The sequence below is a fragment of the Solanum pennellii genome, chromosome 9 (assembly GCF_001406875.1).
Source record: "Solanum pennellii chromosome 9, SPENNV200".
Lineage (NCBI taxonomy): Eukaryota > Viridiplantae > Streptophyta > Magnoliopsida > Solanales > Solanaceae > Solanum > Solanum pennellii.
In genome coordinates, this window is record NC_028645.1 from 2,324,553 (window position 1) to 2,346,709 (window position 22,157).

At 29.8% G+C, this 22,157-nt stretch overlaps 2 protein-coding genes across 2 annotated transcripts; one reads left to right on the forward strand and one right to left on the reverse strand.

The window, feature by feature from the left end:
- Positions 1-1,796: 1,796 nt before the first annotated feature.
- LOC107029143 (leucine-rich repeat receptor-like protein kinase PXC1) lies at positions 1,797-4,697 on the reverse strand (the record flags this gene model as incomplete). Its single annotated transcript, XM_015230483.2, has 2 exons — positions 1,797-2,738; positions 3,254-4,697. Coding segments are annotated over 2 exons (2,124 nt in total), but the record flags the coding sequence as incomplete, so codon positions are not given.
- Positions 4,698-19,393: 14,696 nt separating this feature from the next.
- Positions 19,394-22,141, forward strand: LOC107031139 (cytochrome P450 76A1-like). The gene is made up of 3 exons (XM_015232378.1): positions 19,394-19,694; positions 20,305-20,909; positions 21,506-22,141. Exons 1-3 carry the CDS (start codon positions 19,394-19,396, stop codon positions 22,127-22,129), a joined length of 1,530 nt encoding a protein of 509 aa, XP_015087864.1. The 3' UTR covers positions 22,130-22,141.
- The last annotated feature ends 16 nt before the right edge of the window (positions 22,142-22,157 follow it).

A 22,157-nucleotide genomic window follows, 5' to 3' on the forward strand; every position in this document is an offset into this window, starting at 1 on the left:
GAGCAATGGTAAAGTTGTTTCCGCTGTGACTTTGGAAAACAACTACTACTTGTATTAGGACATATTGTCTACATCATACCCCTCTTGTGGTCCAACTCTTTCTACAATTAATATTGTTAAAGAATTGTGTACTTAAAAGATAGAGATAAGTGTCAAAAACACACCTAAACTATTCACTTTTTTTGAGTTTCATACTTAAACTGTTGAAAGTGTGAGTTTTATATCTAAACAATCACTTTTTAGTTTGAGAAACACACCTCAGTGGTGTGTGTAGTAGTGCACTCTTTCTTTCCATGGTAGTACCTAAACAATCACTTTTTAGTTTGTGCCAACTAGTAAAATTGTCCTTATTTATCATTAATATTTCCATGGTTATAAAATTTTTAAATTGAAATCTTATACTCGTTCAATTTACGTAATATAATTTAACTTGATCCAAAGTTTATATAAAAAAGAGACTTGAAAGAGTAGTGTACAAATGCTTTCATATATCGAGATGTATCGTCCTTTTTTAAAAAAATTAACTAATAAAAATATGATGCCACATAAATTAGAACATAAAGGTTAGGATTCTACTCTTCTTGTTCTTGATGATATATACGTGGCTAGATCAACTATATAACATGTCAATCACGCAAATTCAATAATTTATAAATATATGTATATATATATAATGAAATATTCAAATCATGAATTTGTCTCCGACTATGTCATAATAGTGAGAAGAGTACATGTTGTCATGAGTTAGGTATAACATCAACAAAAGACTTATCGAATTATGTCTCTTGTTTTTCTATATAAAGTTGGTTTAGAAATAAAAAATTCACAAAAAGAAAAGTGGATATTGATAATATGTTGAGTGTCAAATTCTTTAATAAATTATCCAACCCTTGTCTAATGGATCAAATTGGATGTGTTACCTTTTCTTTTAACTAATTTCGCCCGATCACTCTGTGTTGCTTAAATTCTTTATCGATATTATTATATTTCTATTGAATCCTTAATATAAAATATATCGCGGCAAAGAATTTGGCGCACATAATAATGTTCACCTAAACTAAACAACATTGCATCCAACACACTCAATGCTTTTTTCCTTATAAATTCGTAAAATCAGTTAATGCTATGTTGTTAGAACTTTTTACAAGTGTTATTATATCCATATTAAATTCGTCAAAAATATATTATTGTTGAAAAAATTGACACACATATATTAATATTTTTAAAAAGTTCGAACAATATAAATTGAAAAAATGTATGTTGACTTAATTAAACACCAAAAGTGGCAAAGTGAAATTGCGAAAATCACGCCAAAGTGAAAATAATATAAAGTGTTAAAAAAGAGATTTTAGTGTCTTTTGACAGCCCATCAATTTGCTTTGCTTTTTCCCATCAGTGATGAATACTTGACAGTCTAAAAAAAAAAAAAGTTAATCAAGTCATTATTATTATTATTATTATTTGACAGTCAAAAAGGATTTTATAAATACTTAATTCATTGAGAATTACAAGTTTTGAATAGTGTACGCGTTCAATTGGAACAAGTTCTAGTTTAAATATCAAAATAAACGATAGCAGAAAATTTTAACAAGTTTCGATGATCAAACGTTGAAAATAGAGTTGCTTTTTGGTAATGAGCATGTTGCTCTTCATAATAGGACTTTTTGGACTGGAGTTGCGAATAGCGTTACAAGTTATTCCTTACCTTCATTTTTACTTTTCACGTTTCATTTTTCGAGAGTCAAAAAATGTGTTTAGTAGAGTGAGGTTTTGCCTTAAAACACAAATCTCGAAAATGAATTAAATACAAAGAATTAACATTACATTGAAAAAACAAATACATAATGGATTGATTGCTGCACTTGTTATATGCTTTTTGGATCATCAGATTTTCCAAAAGTGCAGTAATTTGGAATAACACAAAGCAATCAAATAACTATTAAACATAAGTACATAACTTTTGAACTTCACAATTTGCAGTAAGATGCTGCAAATTTTGAACATGTACTACTAGGACTATGAAACATCAACGCCACGGAACCACCATGATCGATAAAATTAGTAACCGGGGAGTCCATCTTCAGTGGTGGCAAGGGAGGGGGAAAGAGAATTACGCGATTCGTCATAATCTTCACCTAATGGAGATTGTTCAACTCGAATCTCCTCAATCAACTTAACAACTTCAACCATAGTAGGCCTTTTTTCGGGTAATGGCACTACACATGCCATGGCTACATGTAGCATTGACACTAACTCCTCCTCAATGTTTTTGTACCTCAACAGTTCTTGATCAAACACTTCAGCAGTCCACTCGTCCCTCACTACTGATCGAACCCATTTAGGCAAATCCACTGGCAATTCTTCCTCCTCATTGCGAGGTCTAGTCGGTGAAGGGTACTCTGAGGGAGCTTTACCAGTGAGCACTTCCAATAACAGTACACCAAAGCTATAAACATCAGATTTTTGAGATAGTCTCTTGATTTCAGATTGTTCGGGCGCTTTGTATCCTCCTAATCTAGCTATGGCATGAACAGGATTCAAAAGCAATGACAACCCAAAATCAGATATACAAGCCACACCATTTTTGTCAAGCAACACATTGGATGATTTCACATTCCCATGTGGGATTCTTGAATCTGCATACTCTTCATGAATGTGAGCAAGCCCTCTAGCTGCCCCTAGCACCAAGCTAATCCTTGTTGTCCAATCCAATGGAATCCTACCTGGTCCTCTGTGTCCTATTAGAATCAAGAAAACAAAACCCATCAATATTAGTATCTTACCTACATCGCGCTCAGACTCTCCAAATATGTTGCCATACCCACGTCAGATCCTCCAAAGATACACTATTTCTGGAGATCTCTAGAGGATCCGACACGTATCTGCCAACATTTATGAGAAGTCTGAGCAATATAACCCTTACCAATCCCAAAAAAGACAATCTTGAATTACAAAACATGTCGCATCCGTGTCAAATTCTCCAAAAATGCACTATTTCTAGAGATTTTTGGAGAATATGACACAATATTTTTGAAAAGTCTGTGCGATACAATCCTTACCAACCACCAAAAAAGACAATCTTATATTACAAAACATGCTGCACCCATGTCAGAATTCTCCAAAAATGCACTATTTTTGAAGGATCCGACACACACCCGTTAACATTTTGAAGAGTCCGAGCAATATATAGACCTTAACAACCCCAAAAAGAGACAATCTTTAATCTTTGACATGAACATAAGCTAATGTTTACCATGAAGAAGTGAATGCAAACTCCCATTAGGCAAGTAGTCATAAACAAGCAATTTTTCTTCCTTAGCATAATAGTAAGCTCTAAGTTTCACCATATTTGGATGCTTAAGCTTCCCAATAACATCCATATACTGTTCAAACTCCTTTCTTGGACATGGATTTGCATCTTTCAATCTTTTTACAGCAACTGTAATCCCATCATCAAGAACTGCCTTATAAACAGTACCTAAACACCCTTTACCAAGCATCTCAGCTGATGCTCTTAACAATTCCTCAAGCTCAAATGGCTTCCTCCTATCGAAAAACACGAGTTTACTCCTATCAGTAGCTGTTGTACCATCACTATCACCACCACCACCACCACCATTGTTATTAGCATAAACTCGTTTTTCGCTCGAATAACTACTCCTTCTCTTCCCACACTCACTTCCTGACATTGAAAAACTCTGAGTTCTTGAATACTTCCCACAGTAATATGCTACCATAAATGACACTACAACTAACAATGCCACCACATTCACCATCACTATTGCTACTACCCCTCCTCTACTCAACCCTTTTCGCGATTTTTCGTGGGGTTCTTCAATTGTTGCAGTGGAGGTTGTAGGCAAAGAGCTAGGGTTTGAAGGAACTATTTCCCCTGTATATGAACATTGAGGTAAATTCCCAATTCCACATAAACCCTCATTTCCATCAAAGCTATTTACACCAAAATGATTGTATAAACCATTTGGAACAGACCCATAAAGCTCATTATTAGAAAAGTTCAATTCTTTAAGATTTTGAAGAGAATTAAGGGATTTAGGGATTGTTCCAGAAAGTTCATTGTTCTGTAAACGAAGTGTGAGTAATCGGGTCAAATTCGCAATCTGAGTCGGAATTGAACCTTCTAGGTTGTTATTTGAAACGTCAAGGCGGAGGAGACGACGGAGAGAAGAAATTCCCGGCGGAATTTCACCGGAAAAATCGTTACCGGAGAGGTAAATGAGCTTAAGATTAGTACATTGGGTAATGGGTGTGAGGGTTCCATTAAGGCGATTGTTACGGAGGTCGAGAAGGCGGAGTAAAGGTAAAGAAGAGAGAGCAGTAATAGGTCCCCGGAGATTGAACGACGGGAGAATTACGGCGGAGACACGGTTGTTTATGCATTTCACACCAAGCCATTGAGCTGTGCAGGCGGTGGTGGAGTTCACCGGAAGTGTCCAATTATGAAGGAGAGTACCATGGATGTCAGTTTGTGACTGAAAGAGGAGGAGTGCGGCGGTGTCGTTACCGTCGCCGGCGGCGGTCACGGCGGAGATGAGAAGTGTGAGGAGGAGAATGGAGGAGAAAAAACGGTTCATTTTTTTGGGTTTAAGGCATAAAGCGCGGGAAGTTAGGAAGTGAACAAAAAAAACAAAGTTGAATTTAAGGAACAAAAAAGAGTTGAATTTGTGTATAGTGTTTGTATATGACGATAGCGGTTAAAAATTTATTGGTACTCAATATTTATATTAATTTATTTTTGATCTTTTATTTTAATTATCGTATTAGCTATAGTATTACGGTTTATTTTTCGACTAATTTTCAAAATGATTTTTTTAATTATATTTTCTCTTTAAATCTGTTTCGATTTGATTTATGTGAGTCAAGCGTTTATCAAAAACAACTTCTCTATTCTCTACCAACACAAGATAAAGATGCGATTTGATTACAATTCACATAATATTAAAAATGACTGATAATAAACTTTTGATTTCTCGATTACCTCACGGATAAACTTTCAACGTCAAATTAATTTTTTTTTCTTATAGAACAAATCTTGTTAAACTTAAAGTTTTATGTACGAAACTAGTGAAATAAAAAATTTAAGATTGTGTAATTTCAAATTCATTTTGATAAATTACACTTAATTTGTGTTTTTTTAGTAAAGTGATAAATTAAGAAGATAATGTGTATAATTAATTTAGTTACAGAGGTTATATATTCATGTATATCATATACTATAAAATAACAAAAGAGTACAAAAGTAAAGTTGAATTTGTGGACAGTGTTGTAGATTAGATTGTTTGAAAATTTAGAAAGAAAACAGTACAATAAAGTTGAATTTGTGTACATTTATCTTTTTATTTGGTCTTTCTATTTATATATATAATATAAGTAAGATATTATAAGACAATGTTGAGGATGAGAAAAATAACAAAAATGGTCCCTTACTTATTTTAATAATTTTAAAATTAAATGAGAAGATATGATTGATAATAGTCAAGTGATAAAAAGAGTATATAAATGTTATAAATTTTACATTCATCGTTTTAACGTAATAAAATAACTTTAAATTTTGTATTTATTTCTAATCGAATTGAATCTTGTCGCTATGATTTATTTTTTTTTAAGAGAGGAAAAGAGAAGTTGTGTGAAATGATTAAAGATGGTGCATGAGCATATGAGTTTTTTTTTGTTTTTTTTTTATAGAAATGATTGAAGTTCTTTTTTCTCCACTCCCATAGCAAATGGAATCAAGTAAAGGCAAAGTGGGTTAAAAAAAAAAGAGTGGACATGAGGTGAAAGAGTTTTCTTTTCCTTTTTCTAGTCTTTTCTTGTTTTAATTATATCGGGGTCGGGAAAGAGAAATGAGGGAGAGAATTATAAAACGAGGAATTAAAACGCTTATTAATAAGACGGAAACTTAAGTAATCAATTCATTGAGCTATTAAGATCGCCTAAGTAATTTTTAGTCAGAAGTATGATTCTTTCTTTTCAATATTTGAATTGAATTCAGATATTCTATATAGCCTACAACTCAACAAAGAGAAAAATGCTAGGAAAATACCATAATGGTTGCCTCGATCACAACAAAACACTTGATTTTTGCTCGACACGATCATAAAGGAGACATAAAATTACATAGAGAAAAGGATGAAACGAATTAATTTTTTTATTTTGAAACTCAAAAATGTTAATAAAAAAAATAATGAAATTCTATCTGTTTTATCACAACCAATGATGATAATCTGACTCGTCATTATAGGGAAAAAAATATCAATGGCTTAAATTAAACTAAATTTGAATATTTTTCTTATCAAGTGAACCATGCACCTTTTTTTTTTCCTTCTCTTTTGAAAAGTTCTAATATTTGTCATACATAAAAATATTATAATTTTGAACTTAAATGAGCAATTTTTTTTCTTATACAAGAACCATTTTCTAGGACATTTAAGTTTTGAATAAAAGAGCGGTATACAAATTTATAAATTTTGTAAAGTTTGGGAATAATTAGTCCTTTTTGTTACTTTATAGTTTATATAACATATAATATAATGCACTAATATAATAAAAGTAGTTGGTAGTTAAGGTGAAACTGACCTATCAACTTGTCAATTTGTCATTAAAAAGTCGTAAATTATTCATAATTTTAATTTCTGTCTGGTAATATGACTCAATATTATAAAAATTATCGTTTTTGAACTTATAATATATCATAATATTTATGTTATGATAGTTTTTTAAAACCTATGATTTAGACGTATCATAATATTTGGGAGAGTTGTAAAAACTCGTTACTATTTATGAAGGAAAAAAGAAAATTACAAGTTTGAATTAATTTATTTTAAATTTAGAAAAATGTCATTATTTTTTAACGAACTTGTAAGATTTGGAGAGTTGATTCGAAGACAAACAAAAAAAAAAAGAGGCTTGTTAATTTAAATTTATTATTTATTTTGATTATTATTACTTAAATTTTAATGTACCATATTGTTAAAAATTATCATTGCACATTGTAAGGGCGAAAAACTCCAACGTATGTAATAATTGATTAGGTATAATCATTTCGCTACTCTATTTTTTTATTTGTCTTTGTTGGTTATATTATAATCTATTTTATTATTTATCGTATCTATATAACTGTTTTACGTCACATCGTATTTTATTTGATAATTTGATTTTCTTAAATTATGAATGTATGATATAATATAACAATATAAAACAATACACTCTATTCGAAACTATATTCATCAGAAAAATACAATACGATACGATAATAATACAATACATTAACCACCATTCAAACATTTGTGTAAATCATATATTAGATGGTGAGTCTAATCACCATAAAAGTTTCCATAATAACTTCTAACTTTATAAACTTTAAACCCTACACTTTTACTAAGGTCAATTTGGTGACATTTTAACAGAATGAAACATAATAATTATCAATAATTAACCAAAATTTTCAAATTTAATTATGCACCAAATTGAAATGATTGCAATATTTGCCATTATAATAAAACTATTTTCTCCATTATTTCTTTCCCGCCAACAATAATTTTCTAATTTTCCTCAAAAACCATTCTACAAAATATTTTTTTAAGAACATCAAAAAATTGAAAATTAAATAAATATAATGTTTTAAATAAATATTTAACTGGTATCCAAGGCACACAATTTGCAAATTATAACAACGGGAATTCAAGAATAATCCTAGGAAAAGTTGGTTATAAAAATTTATACTATTTAATAAAACATTAATAAATATAACGATTGATAATTTAAACATTAATAACACACATTTATACTATTTCAGGCTCGTATGTCAAAAATTATTTTCGAAATAGCTAAACTTATATATATAAAATTTAGTTATGATTCAAATAATGATCGTAAAATAGATGATATATGCACTACCCTCTCTCTCATTCATTCTCCTTTTAATATAGTATCCAGTATTTATTAATCTAACTAATTTGAATTTACGTCACAGTGAAATTCTTCATTTTCTAACTAAAATTTAAAAATTTTATTTACAAAGTGAAGAAATAAATAAAATTTATACCTTATTCATAGAAGATTCCCATAGGAAAAACACTTTGATGTAAATTAAACAATGAGATCTTAAAGAAGATATGTTGCTAATTAGATTGGTCGGATAAAGGGAAATAAAATGGATTATAACTTTAATATAAAGTTTTTTGGTAAAACTTTGACTTCTATGACTTGTTAATTACAGTATTTTTTTTAAAAAAAAATCACTATTTTAATTAATATTAATGAAATAAAGTGATATGCAACAACACCTAGCTGTATTTTAGTACCTAAGAAAAATAAATAACCTATTAAAATATGTCAATGATAAAAAGATCTTTACACTATGGACGTGTGGTGGAAAACATTTTATATTTTTTTAATTTTTTTTAAAAATTTTTTATTTATGTTTGATGATTAAAATGTTCTAAAAAATATTCTTTTGAAAATATTAAATTACTTAAGACGATGAAATTGACTTCTGTTATAAAAATAGAGAAAACAATTATCATAATTACAAGTGATATTTCAAGTTCATTGTCTCTTCCCTACTCACCTAATAATTCTAATCTCACCTCTCGAGTCTTGACCATCACCCTCATAACTACCTCCCGTACCCCACTCCCAATCCAACTAGGGGCGGATTTATGTATGATACTGAGGCTACGACACTTAGGGATCTCAGATAAAACTTTATATGTATATATGTATGTTAGGTTATTAGCATTTTAATGTTCAAGATTATTCTCTTGAGCGAATTGGTTAAGAGATTTATTGTTTCAAATTCCTTATTTTGAAAAACCAATTCCTCCTATTTTAATTCATTGTGATAGCACCGCTGCAATTGGTAGAGTTCAAAATCGTTATTACAACGGTAAATCCAGATCTATAAGGAGGAAACACAGTAATGTAAGATCGTGTTTGACAAATGGTACCATTAATGTTGATTATGTCAAATCTTGTGATAATCTTGCAGATCCTCTTACGAAGGCCTTAACAAGAGAAAAGGTCTGGAGCACATCGAGGGGGATGGGATTGAAGTCTACAAATCCTTGAGTCATATATGAAGAAACCCAACCTGGGGACTAGAGATCCTATAACCAGGTTCAAAGGGAAAAACTAATCACATGATGACTTGTTGTGAAAAATGCACTATTTTTTTCCCTCCCTGAGTGCATTGTTTCCTGTAGTTTGTGAAGGTTGAGTTGATAAAACTCTTAATGAATATCTGTAGCCCATATGGGTGGAGTGTTAATCTTACAGGAGCACTCTCGACAGATTTCACCTATGTGATGTGTGGAAGTAGGTCGCTTCCTATGAGAATGGGGCTTATTCTCAAATGCACTCATGAAACCGGGATAGCACATGGCCATAACGTGCTGGCTGTTAAAGCTCATGTTAACACCTTGATTATTATGTGTGAGCAGTGATATTTTATTTCCCTTAAGCAGTCATAGTTCAAGTCTGAGACCACTACGACTCTGGAGTAAAAGTTACTGTTTCACTAAGTGGAGGTTCAATGCAGAGCACACCTTCATTATGCATAGTAGTCTTCCTTCAGCTGATATACTCTCTTATATAAATATTAAAATGAGTGGGGGATTGTTAGGTTATTAGCATTTTAATATTAATATTTAACATATTAAATTGCTTTATTTTGGAGTTATAAGAATGAACATTGGAATGGATGACTTCTACATCATCCATTAGCATTGGTTATCCATCAATGTATTTCATTCTTAATTCCTCCATTACTCTTTGTAACCTATGTAACTCCCATTGTATCCTATGTAACCTATGTAACTCCCATTGTAACCTATGTAACCCCTAAGGCCATTATCTTCACTATTTACTACCTCCATTATCTTCCTATTCATTGCTAGGAAGACTTCTTGTAGTATAAATAGTGGTAGTCTTCATTTGGTTTTAGAGACACACAATTCATAAGAGAAAACAAAGAGTGAAAGAGTTAGTCTAAAAGAGAGTTCTTATTAGTTGAAGGGAGGTGTTCTTTTTTGTGGAGCTTTGGACTCAACTCTTGTCCAGAGTTGTTGAGTTATACTTTGTGAAGGCTGTTGTATCCTGGAGGGGACAAGTCAAAGAGGACTACTGCTGGACCGGTGAAAACATTTGCTGCAGTGGGCTTGAATCTCCTTAAAGAGAGCGAGATATCCGCGCCTCAGCCTGAAGATATTAATTTCTTCATTTTCTTTTCAATTGTAATCTTGCAATTTTATTATCTTGTAAATTTTTCACTAACAATGTATACGTATAAAAAAAAATAGAGTATATACTAACTTTGAATCTTGCGTTTGACTTCAACTCTTTTTTATTGTTTTATATTGTCTTTTTCATTAATTCTTCTTTACTTCTATTCTTTGTTAATTCAAAAATTAATTTTATTAATTTTCTTTAAGTATACTTACATGTCAATCCCTCTGATTATATGGGAAAAAAAGTTCTTGTCAAAATAATGGTTCCCATTGGTTTTGATATTGCTTTGGGCTTGTTTGGTAAATTGAAAACAGCCCAAACTTCTTTTGGAAAACAATTGGATTAGTTCATGTAGTAAGACCCATAAGTTTTCAAGTAATTATAAGTGAGAATTTTACACAAATCTCATGGTATTAAGAGCTGATTACAGTTTATCCATATTCTTTTATAAATTATAAAAAAAAATTAATTTTGGTGGAATTCGGATGCACCTCAAAATATTCTGATATATCGCTCTCAGTTTCAAATACATTGTTCAACGTCTCGAAACATCACATTTTGGTTTTGTATACATCAATACTCAATGTCCCGAGACATATCGTTCTAACTGATACATCGCGTAAAGTGATTATCCAAGAATAGACGAGAGTATAGATTTTTGTAATTTTTTAAATGGTAGAGAATTTTACATAAATCTCATGGTGTTAAGAGCTAATTACATTTATCCTGTTCTTTTAAAATGACAAAAGTTCCTTAAATTTGGTGAAGTCCTGATACATCCCAAAACGTCGCGACATCTCGGTTTTGAGGTTCAACATCTCGAAATATCACATTTTGATTTCGTATACATCACTCAACATCCCGATACATCTCGTAAAGTGATATATCCAACTGATATATCACGTAAAGTGATGTATCCAAGAATAGAAGAGAGTAGGGATTTTAATTTTTTCAAATGGTGGAGACTTTTAGATAATGTGATAAAATAAGTTCTTTGTATTTAGATAATTTTTCCAAAAACACAAGTTGGTTAGTTCATGTAATAAGGCCCATAAGTTTTCAAATAATAACTAACTGAAAAATGGGAAACTTACCCAAATCTCATTAGTTTAGGAGCTAATTACTTAGATACACTCTTGCTTGCTATATTACGATCATATTTTGGTGCCTTAAGATGTATCTCTGATACATGAGGTAAAATTTAAGTGTAATTTATTCAAGATACATTGTATTCAAGTGAATTCGCATGTATATGAAATACATAATAAATCTCGCTCGCCTCTCTCACATCTCTCTCATTACTCTCCCATTTATTTGGTATCCTAGATACATGCAATTTACACTAGATGCCTATAGATACATGTATCTAGAGTGATTCACATGTATTTGGAATACATACGAATCTCATTAGCCTCCCTCCCTAATTTTGCTCGTCTCTCTCCCTATTTTTGTTATTTTTGTGTATTTGGTAGCAAAAATACATGTATCTAAGTGTAACATATATAGAAAACTCTTAATTAATGATAAGATGTGTAATATTTTAAATTATAAGTAATAATAGTATATTTGATAATGAACTATGTCTAATTATTTAATTTTTCCATGAAAAAATGGCAAAGCCTACTAAGCATATATAACTTGAATTTCATTCTTGAGAATGATGTATAAACTAATTGGATCCTGATTCGTGAGTATCACAATATAATAATTCTCTGCTAATTATTTTTATATAATTAAATTAAATGATTAAGGTAATTGATTGGTAAAATCAAATTCACAAAATTTGATGACATGTATACTTCAAAAGATGTTTGACAATTTAAGTTGGGATGAGATGATTAAGATTTGTTATTTTAGTAATAATTCGTACAAAGCCTGTTATTTTCTTTGTATCAGACCCAAATTCAGATGTGTATATCCAAATACAAAGCTTACTCAGTGTATATAAATAGAATTTTATTCAAATAACACCTATTTTTAGACATAAAAATTACACTATGTTTGCCCTGTTCACTAGTGCTCTTGTGGTAGGAACATTATAATATTTCTTAGTACAAACATCCTGTGGGGACGGCTCGATGTTTTTAAAAATGAGACATTCGTCTTAAGCTTTCAAATTTGAGGGCCCCGTTTTTTTGTTTTAGTAATAATAGAATTATTATAAATTATGTTTTGTGTTTCTTTTAGGTCAATTTGAAACATTAAAGAATGTTTCTTTTCTTTTTGTCAATATTTAGTTTAACTTCATATGACATGTTTAAGATCACAAGATTGAAAAAAAATATTACATATTTATAATATATATATATATATGACCATAGAAAAATAAAGCGTTTTCATTAAAAAAAGAAATAACTTTCGATTTCAAAAATAAAATAAAAACAAAAACTAGGTCATTAATTAACTTGATCCTCACTGAACCACTCGCATATAATATATACATTTGATTTATCGAAAAGATCAATAAGATGAAAACATAATTTTACTATGTATGAAGTTTTATGTAAACAAATAGAACTGTAAAACTCAAAAACTAATTGATTGCTCATAAGTTGAAAACTACGACATGTTATAATGGGAGATTGTGTTTATGTTTTTGAGATGAGACGATCTTGGAAAAGGAACATCTCCATGGATGGAAGGAGAATGATTTGTTTGTTGATTTCTTTGCTTTTAATATGTCGTGTCTTCGTGGCTTGGTCATTCTGCTAACCATGGAGAAGTAATACAAAAATACATTTCTAACCTAGAGTAGTCCCGTGTGTTAGAAAAATAAAACAATCAACTTTCCGAGTTCTTACCAATGATTATTAGATCTCTTATTGAGCTCACAAAAGACATAGGTTGAGAAAAAACGTTATGCTCAATCACTAACTTCACAAGACTATTATTATTGTTGATGATTTATTCATGTACGTAACTTTCTAACTTAATAAGACTATTAAGTAGCGGGTAGATAATGTTACCTCATTTGTTGTTTCTTGTTGGCATGCACCAAGAAACCGTAGTTGAAACAATATCCTAAGTTGAATGTCTGCATCATTTGTATCTCTAGCCCAATCCGCGTCACTAAATTCATTTAACACGAAGTTATTATTTCTTCAATACATAAAACCATAATCTAATGAACTCTTTAGAGAAACAATTTCAACAAAATAAGCGATCTCCAGTCTTGTGGTAGACTATGTTAAAGTTTTCCATTCGTGGAACAAATATATGTAGTTCTAACTTTCTAATTTAGTTGACCACTTTACTTATGCTAAATTCTAACAAATGACTGACAAATTCATTCATAACATATAATACTACAACAATAATTCTATAATCGAACTACACGAAGCAACAAACAGTAACATAAATCAAAGAATAAGAAACCACAAGAGTAGTACCACGTCTACTAGTTAGGTAATTAAACAAGACAATACGCTCCTACTTAATTACTAGTATACGTGCATTCTCTCATACTAAGCTTCTACCCTAATTTATACCCTCCACGCCTTTCTATCTAACGTCATGTCCTTGGTAAGATGCAACTACGTTATGTTCTCTCTAATCACCTCTCTTCATTGTCCAATGATTCTTCGACCTACCTCTACCTCTCCTGAATCCATAAATTTCACTTTCAACATTAAGATTCTTTTAGTTTACAGCCAAAAAATCAAGTTCATATAAACACAAATCATTTCCAAGGGTAATAATATTTTCTTCCCCCTTAATTGTTATCTTGTACTTTGTATGATAAACATATATATTTTCAGTCAACCTCAAAACAAAAATTGATCATCTTGTCCCCACAAAAGGACCACATCTTCAAATGTATATGACATATGATAAAATTCAATTGGATTGCCATGATGTATACAACTTGTATCACTCCAAAAATATGTAAAAAAATTTCAAATATGAGGACCACCTCTATATTATATATTCCATTTAGTACATCTCAAAAGATAAGTTAAATTCTGCTGAATGCAAAAAACATAGAATGTGTGTTATGTTATCCCTCTCTGACTCTATTATAATATTTTAATGTCGTAGTTTTACGTTATCGAGAATACATGACTCTAGATAAGAAGGAGTGAAGGTCGAGGATTATGGTATATAGAATGTCAGTAGGGATAGAGTGTTGTCTTGCATTGCTTTTGTTATCTATAGCATATGTTATGTATTGTGTTTTGATTATTACGCTATTTTGAGGGTATTTATTGTTTTTGTTCTATAAGCTCTATACTGCTTTTCGTAATAACTGTTATACTTTTTTTTTTACTTGAGTTTGATCCACTTATGAATCAAGGGAAACAATCTCTGTACCTTCACGAGATAGTGTTAAGACCTGCATACATTTCGTAAAATTTCACTGAATATGTTATTGTTGTTTTAGTTCCGTGATAAATAAGAAAGTAGGCAGGCTGGACCATTAAGTTCAAAATAATTTCACTTCAACAAAGATCCCTTTAGTTTATATCTAAAACATTAGAGCACTAAAAAACATAACGATATATTAAAATGTAGCATAGTCTTACATTACACATTTCTTCCCATTAAATTTATATCGTCTATCAAATGCAGTATAAATTATATGAAATCATATTTTCAATTAACCTCAAGAGATAAATCAATCTTAGCCCCGCATCCAAATAAAACAAATTAATACAATCAGATCTCTTTATAAACAGTAATTTTGTATAACCTTAATTCGCGATCTCACATTTTTTTATATTATTGATGACTCATTACTTTAATGAACAAAAGAATATTATATAAATTCAAATTAACCATAAAGCACCTATTTTATCTATCATTTCATTTGTTTTTCGAAAAAGGGCTTAAAATACCCTTAAAGTATTGAAAATAGTATAAAATTATCCTCCATCCACCTATTGGCTCCAAAGTACCCTTCCCACCCACCTATTGGCTTCAAAATACCCTTGTCATCCACTTTTGATTTCAAAATTGACCTCTTATTTAACGGTTTTAAATTTAAACTATTTATATATTTTTTTTAAAATATGTGACACTCTACTATTGTTTATAATTTAACTTATTAGTATAATTTATAAATCGATCCACTACCCACTTATTACTAATTAAATCCCACCAAATTATCAAACCCGTCACATTACTAATGCAAGAACAGGGCTACTGTCAATGAGTGTTTTTAAAAATTTGAGGGAAAATATCTATAGGAGTAAATTATCATACATTCAAGTGTCTAAATAAAAATTACCGATAAAAGTCTAATTATGTTCATCTTAATTATTCTTTCATCTCAATTATGTGATGTTACTTCATAGATAACTTTTTTAAAAATAATATATTAAAGGTTTTAAACAAATCATAAATATTCATAAAATTATATTTAAAAAAGTGCATGAATTAATTCGGGATGTACTACTTCTTTACCTTTAATCATAAATTTCGAATTCAAAGTTGAAAGAGAATTCTATTGAAAGTGTCCTCCTAAATAAGCGGCTCAACTTAAATTTAACTGGGGCTTAGATTCGGACTCGAATAATTTTGGATGTCATTTTCAGGACTCTATAATCTTGTCGTGTTTTAGTAGTGTTTATGAAGATTCTGATATTATAATTTGTTTATTAATTGGGTGGGGTTTAGTTAGTAATGAGTGGGTAGTGGGTTGGTTTAAAAATTATTTAATAAATTAAATTATAAGAGCGCCAAGTATATTAAAAAATATTTAAACAATTTAATTTTTAAATCGTTAAATAAGTGGTCAATTTTGAACCCAAAAGGTGGATGACAAGGATATTTTGGAGCCAATAGGTGGATGAGAAGGACATTTTGGATCAATACGTGGATGAAGGGTAATTTTGTACCATTTCCAATACTTTAAAGATATTTTAGGCCCTTTTCCATTTGTTTTTTAATTTCAAAATTTTATTATATAAAATGAGTTTAATTTATGTTAGAACTTTTAAAGGTTTACTTTATGTAAAAGAGTAATAGATATTTCAAAGTTTCATAAACTCTAGAAATATTTATAAAGATCAAGATATAATCAAACTATTCTTAACAATTCGAAAATTCTCAAAATTCTTTGATGGAGATAAAATAAAAGCTTAAAGAGGTCCACGTCATCATAGTTTAAAAATTACGTCACTAGCGACCCAAAAACATTAGAGAATAAATAAAGTTGTACCAAAATTATGTTATTTATAAAATTATATTTTATTTATTATTAAAATTTATAATTTATAACAAAAAAACATTCCATATTATTAAGTACAACAATAAACTAAACCACAATCATACCAATGAATTATGGAGAAATAATTGTCATGTAATTAAGAACATCCATAATATATATTAATAGTTTATTAGTGTATAATTTTCATCAAGTGGCCTCCATTATCACGTAAATAAATGAGAAAGCAACATTATATTATTTTATCACAGATATTGCGGCCATTCCATATCATCTTAATATTATAACTGAATATTTTGGGTTCGTTGCTCGTGTACGGTACAAGAAAACTGTAAATTATATGGGGATTTTTTTAGAATTAGTATGAAAATTTGATAAAAAATAAGTTTTTCGTGAATTTTCATACTAATTCTCAGAAAAATCTTCATGTAATTCACACTTATTTTTTATAGTGCGATACATATTAAAAATATTTTATACCATAAAAGGAGTATCATTTAATGCATAAAACATAAAAAAAAAAATTCGTATATCTTAAAATTTGTTACATTATTTATGATAGAGTATACTTATGAGTTAATCATTACAAATGTGTTATATTTTGAAATAATATGTACTAATACTAATCATTCAAATAAAATATAAAAGAAAAATACGATAAATAATTTAAATTGAACAAAGAAAGTAATTATCAGTCCAAATGGTCATTGATATAGATGTATTTTAGAGTTTTTAATGTGTCATTATAGAGTCTAATATTGAAAATGACTTTTCAACAAATAAATACCGTATTATCTTTTTATTAATTATTTATTTGATTAAGTATCCTATATTAATGAACATATGTTAAGTAAATGGTGTTATAATATAAGGTCGGCAATGAAACCATAAATTCCAAATGCAACATATTATTTTTTAATCAAATAATCAAACCCTCTTTTCAATTAAAACAAATTGCATTGTGTTCTTAATATTATTTATATTTTAGCATTTATCATGATAAATTATAATGACATACCTAATGTACTTTCACTAATTATTAGAAATATTAACTTTTTTCTAATTGAGAATTAGTGAAAAAATTATATTATAAATATGATTTTTTCCCGTTTGTTTTTAATTCAATCAGATCACTCAAAAAATATGTAGTAGAAAATAAATTCTCAAAATATTGAAAGAAAATAAATTCTCAAAATATTGAAAAGCTTCTTGATTTTTTGGTATAAAAATATAAAATACCATTTTTTTTCTTTTCTACTAATTCAATCTNTATATATATATATATATACGAAAATAACTATCGAACATTTTTCAAAAAATTCAATAGAAAAAAAATGATTTTTAAGTAGCGCACGAGTGGATTCCTAGAATGGAAAAACTATATATTTCTTTCTTTTTTGAATTATTAATTATTGGTTAAGAATTTTATTTGATTATAATTTGGTAGTATCTCTTTAATACAACAATGATATTTGGGTATACGTCGTCGTCTTCTTTGTCATGTATTAAAATAAAATATAAGCAAATTTTATTTTTATCATATTAAAAATAAATTATTATAATGGCTTATAACTTGTTAATTTTTTGAGTTTTATTCGGTGCACACAAAGTGCTCATTCAAAGAATAGAGGCTGTGATAAAAATTATAACGACTATAAATTATCTTGAGATTCTTAAAAAAAAATACATGTAATTTAAATGACGGCTTAAATTAATCATTTAATATCTCTTGCTTAGTCTATCAATAAAATCAATTGTTACAAATTAGAATTTTTAATCATTTCATCAAGAATATAAATATATCTTATTGACTAATCTAGATAATATTGAACTTGACAAAATGAAATAATTAAAAAATATATACAAAATGATGAGATTACATGTTGAATTCATAATAAAAAATTATAATTGATACTCATATTAAATTTGTAAATACATGATATGTCTCGTTCACACTCATAGTTATTATTTTAATTATAATTAATTGTTTTCTTCTTCTTCTTAATTTTTTTGAACCAAAAGGATGAAGATGTTATATTGCTTCTCTTCATCACAAGGGACAATTCTTTTATTATTGTGATTTGACCCTCTTCCTCATCAAAATAATTATTTTTGTTAATTATTTTTGTTAGTTATGTATATATAAAAGGGAAAAAGGACAAATATATCTCCGAACTATTGCAAATGGTGTGCAGATACCATTCGTTATACTTTAGGGATATTTGTGTCCCTGCTTTCCAAAAACTATAACATATATGCCCTTCACTCTAACGGAATACTAAATAGGGACACATGACACAGTTTTATCCACCGATCCAATGACACGTGTATGTCCGTTAGTATAAAGAATATATATGCTCTTATTTTTGGACGGTAAAGGTACCAATATCCCTAAAATATAATAAAGTGTATCTGCATACTATTTACGATAGTTCGGGAATATCTTTGTCCTTTTCCCTCTATAAAAAACTTCCCAAAAAGGACAAAAAACAGCACTATAGTATAGTACTATTTCTCTATAAATACTCTCATTGGTTAAACACAAAATTTGTACATTCACTCAGGTTGATTCCTTCAATCTTTTTCCTCAGATTTATTTTTCATGATCTCTAAATTCTTTTTAATTTCTTCACAATTACTCTTTTTTATTTTTTTACTATCAGAAAATTTTTTTCTTATAATTTGTTGATAAAGTATGCCATCCTCGCTATTTTTGCTGTCATTTTTTCTTGTAAATTTGTTTCAAAAAATATTCAGAGCAGACGGTTTATCAGAAATAACTTTTTTACCTCACAAATATATCCAACTAATAAATATTATGCATGTGCAAATATGACTTCAAAGCATGAAAAACTCCTTTCTTTTTTTTTTTAAATTTCAACTAAATTTATGATCAAACGCTCACTTACGTTGCTAATTACTTTGTTATTTCTTTTGATATATGCAGATTATATATCAAAGGGAAAAAAAAAGGTGAAAATGGAATATGAGATTTTAGGTTTGGTCCTACTTTTACTTGCATGGGTTGCATGGGCTATATTGACGGAGCGACGACAACGACGACTCGAGGAATATGGGCGGTTGCCACCAGGACCACGGTGGTGGCAACTATTAACCAACATTTTTCAATCAGGTTTTGCACCACATGTATCATTTGCAAAATTGGCTAACAAACATGGTCCTATGATGACCCTATGGCTAGGTTCAATGACCACAATAGTTATTTCATCTAATGAAGTGGCTCGTGAAATGTTCAAGAATCATGATATCGTCCTTGCAGGTACATCTTTCACGTACCTCGATTATATATAAATATTTTATATATATATATATAGTGAAATCTAAACCCTGATCTCTCGTGATTTTCACAACTATATGGACAACTATAAATGTGGATGTTTTTCTTCTATATCCCATGATTTTCATCGAGCAAATTTATGTGTACTAAAATCAAATTATGAAATAATTTAAGGAACAAAAGTGTTATAATAATGGTGTTATATATCAACTTGTATTTACTTCGACTTTTCAGGGTTTTAAAAATCACTCTCTCTGTCTCAATTTATATGACATTTTTATGTTTTGAGAGTCAAACAGTGTAAGTTTGATCGGAAATTTAATCTTCAATTTTTTTGGAATGAAATTTATATATTTGTAAATTACGTAAAAAGTACTATGAGTCACAATAATTGATAATTCAAAATGTTTAAGGTCAAAAAATAGACTTGTTTAACTCTTGAAATCCGAAATATGACATATAAAATGGGACGGAGGTAGTAACATATATGGTTAAATTTAAACTCTACTCTTCTTCCATTATATTTTCCTATATACTTCATTAGCTAATAAAAACTTAATTAACCGCTAGACCACACCTCTGATGCTGTCAGGTAGAAAGATATACGAATCCATGAAAGGCGATATAGCAAATGAGGGTTCACTCATCACTAATCAATATGGTCCACAATGGCGTATGTTAAGACGATTATGCACCACAGAGTTCTTCATTACAAGTCGTCTTGATGCCATGAGAGGTGTACGCACAAAATGCATAGATCAAATGCTTAAATTCATGGAAGACGCGGCTAATTCAAGCACAACTTCCATTGATGTTGGAAGGTTTTTCTTCTTAATGTCATTTAACCTAATTGGAAACCTTATGATTTCAAAAGACCTAGTTGATCCAACATCGGATCGAGGTGCAAAGTTCTTTTACCATGCAGGAAAAGTTATGGAGTATGCAGGAAAACCTAATATCGCGGACTACTTTACTATTTTGAGATGTCTTGATCCACAAGGTATAAGGAGGAAGACACAATTTCATGTTAGAAGGGCATTTGATATCGCGGGTGAATACCTTAGAGAAAGAATGGAAGATATCGAAAATGGTGATGAGAGAAAAAAGGATTATTTAGATGTACTTCTTCGATATCGTGGTGATGGTGTTGAGGGGCCTTCTAGGTTTTCATCTCGAACGATTAATACCATACTTTTTGTAAGTAATACTCTATATGCTCGTATATTTTAAAATTTAACTTATATATACCGTACTATAACATGTTCTATTATCAAGTTACTAACATCATTTGTTGGTAGTTAAATGAGTCCAATAATAATGATTATTTATTATTACCTAATGATTTCAAAATTTAAATTATCTTGTTGGATATGATTTTGGTGTTCAATAACCACCAAATAATAAAGCAAATTAATAATATTATTTTGTTGGGCTACACTTTGTGTGATGTACCTATTTATTTGGATTGGGGGAAAAGAATATATCAAACTCAACCCAAACTATTTGACTAAATGACAATAAGTTTGTATTTGAACATGATATACACTAAGTAATGAAAAAACTCTCCAAATGGATATCAAAAGTGTTTATTTTGAACAAAATTTACTATCAATATATTTAGGGGATTTATACTTTGAAGTTTCATTAAGAGGTTTTAAGTTTCTCTTAATTAGTGGTATACATTTTGTTTTTAAAAGCACGATTCTGGTTGAAGACATAATTAAATAAATAAAAGCATACTATAGCGTATAGATATTAAGATTAAAGTGTTTGATTTTGTCTTTTTTTATTAGGAGATGTTTACAGCAGGGACAGATACAACTACAAGTACATTAGAATGGGCAATGGCTGAGCTACTCCACAACCCTACTACTCTCCAAAAAGTTCAAGATGAGTTAAGAAGAGTCATCAACCCCTCGAAAAAGCTAGAAGAAGAAGACTTGGACAAACTTCCTTACTTAAACGCGGTGATCAAAGAAACCCTAAGGTTACACCCTCCACTTCCATTCTTAGTCCCACATATGGCCATGGACTCTTGTAACATGTTAGGTTATCACATCCCAAAAGAAACACAAATTCTTGTTAACGTTTGGGCGATTGGTAGGGATCCAAAGACGTGGAAAGATCCTTTGAAATTCAAGCCAGAGAGATTCTTGGAACCTAATATGATAGATTATAAAGGTCATCATTTTGAGTTCATACCATTTGGTTCTGGTCGAAGAATGTGCCCTGCCGTTCCCCTTGCTTCTCGTATGTTACCACTTACTTTAGGGTCAATTCTACACAAGTTTGATTGGGTTTTAGCTAATGGAGTGAAACCACAAGATTTGGACATGAATGAAAGAATGGGGATGACTTTGAAGAAAGCAATTCCATTAAAGGCTATACCATGTTTGTACATAAAAAATATTGTGTAACCCCTTCACCCACCCCCCCTCCCCACCC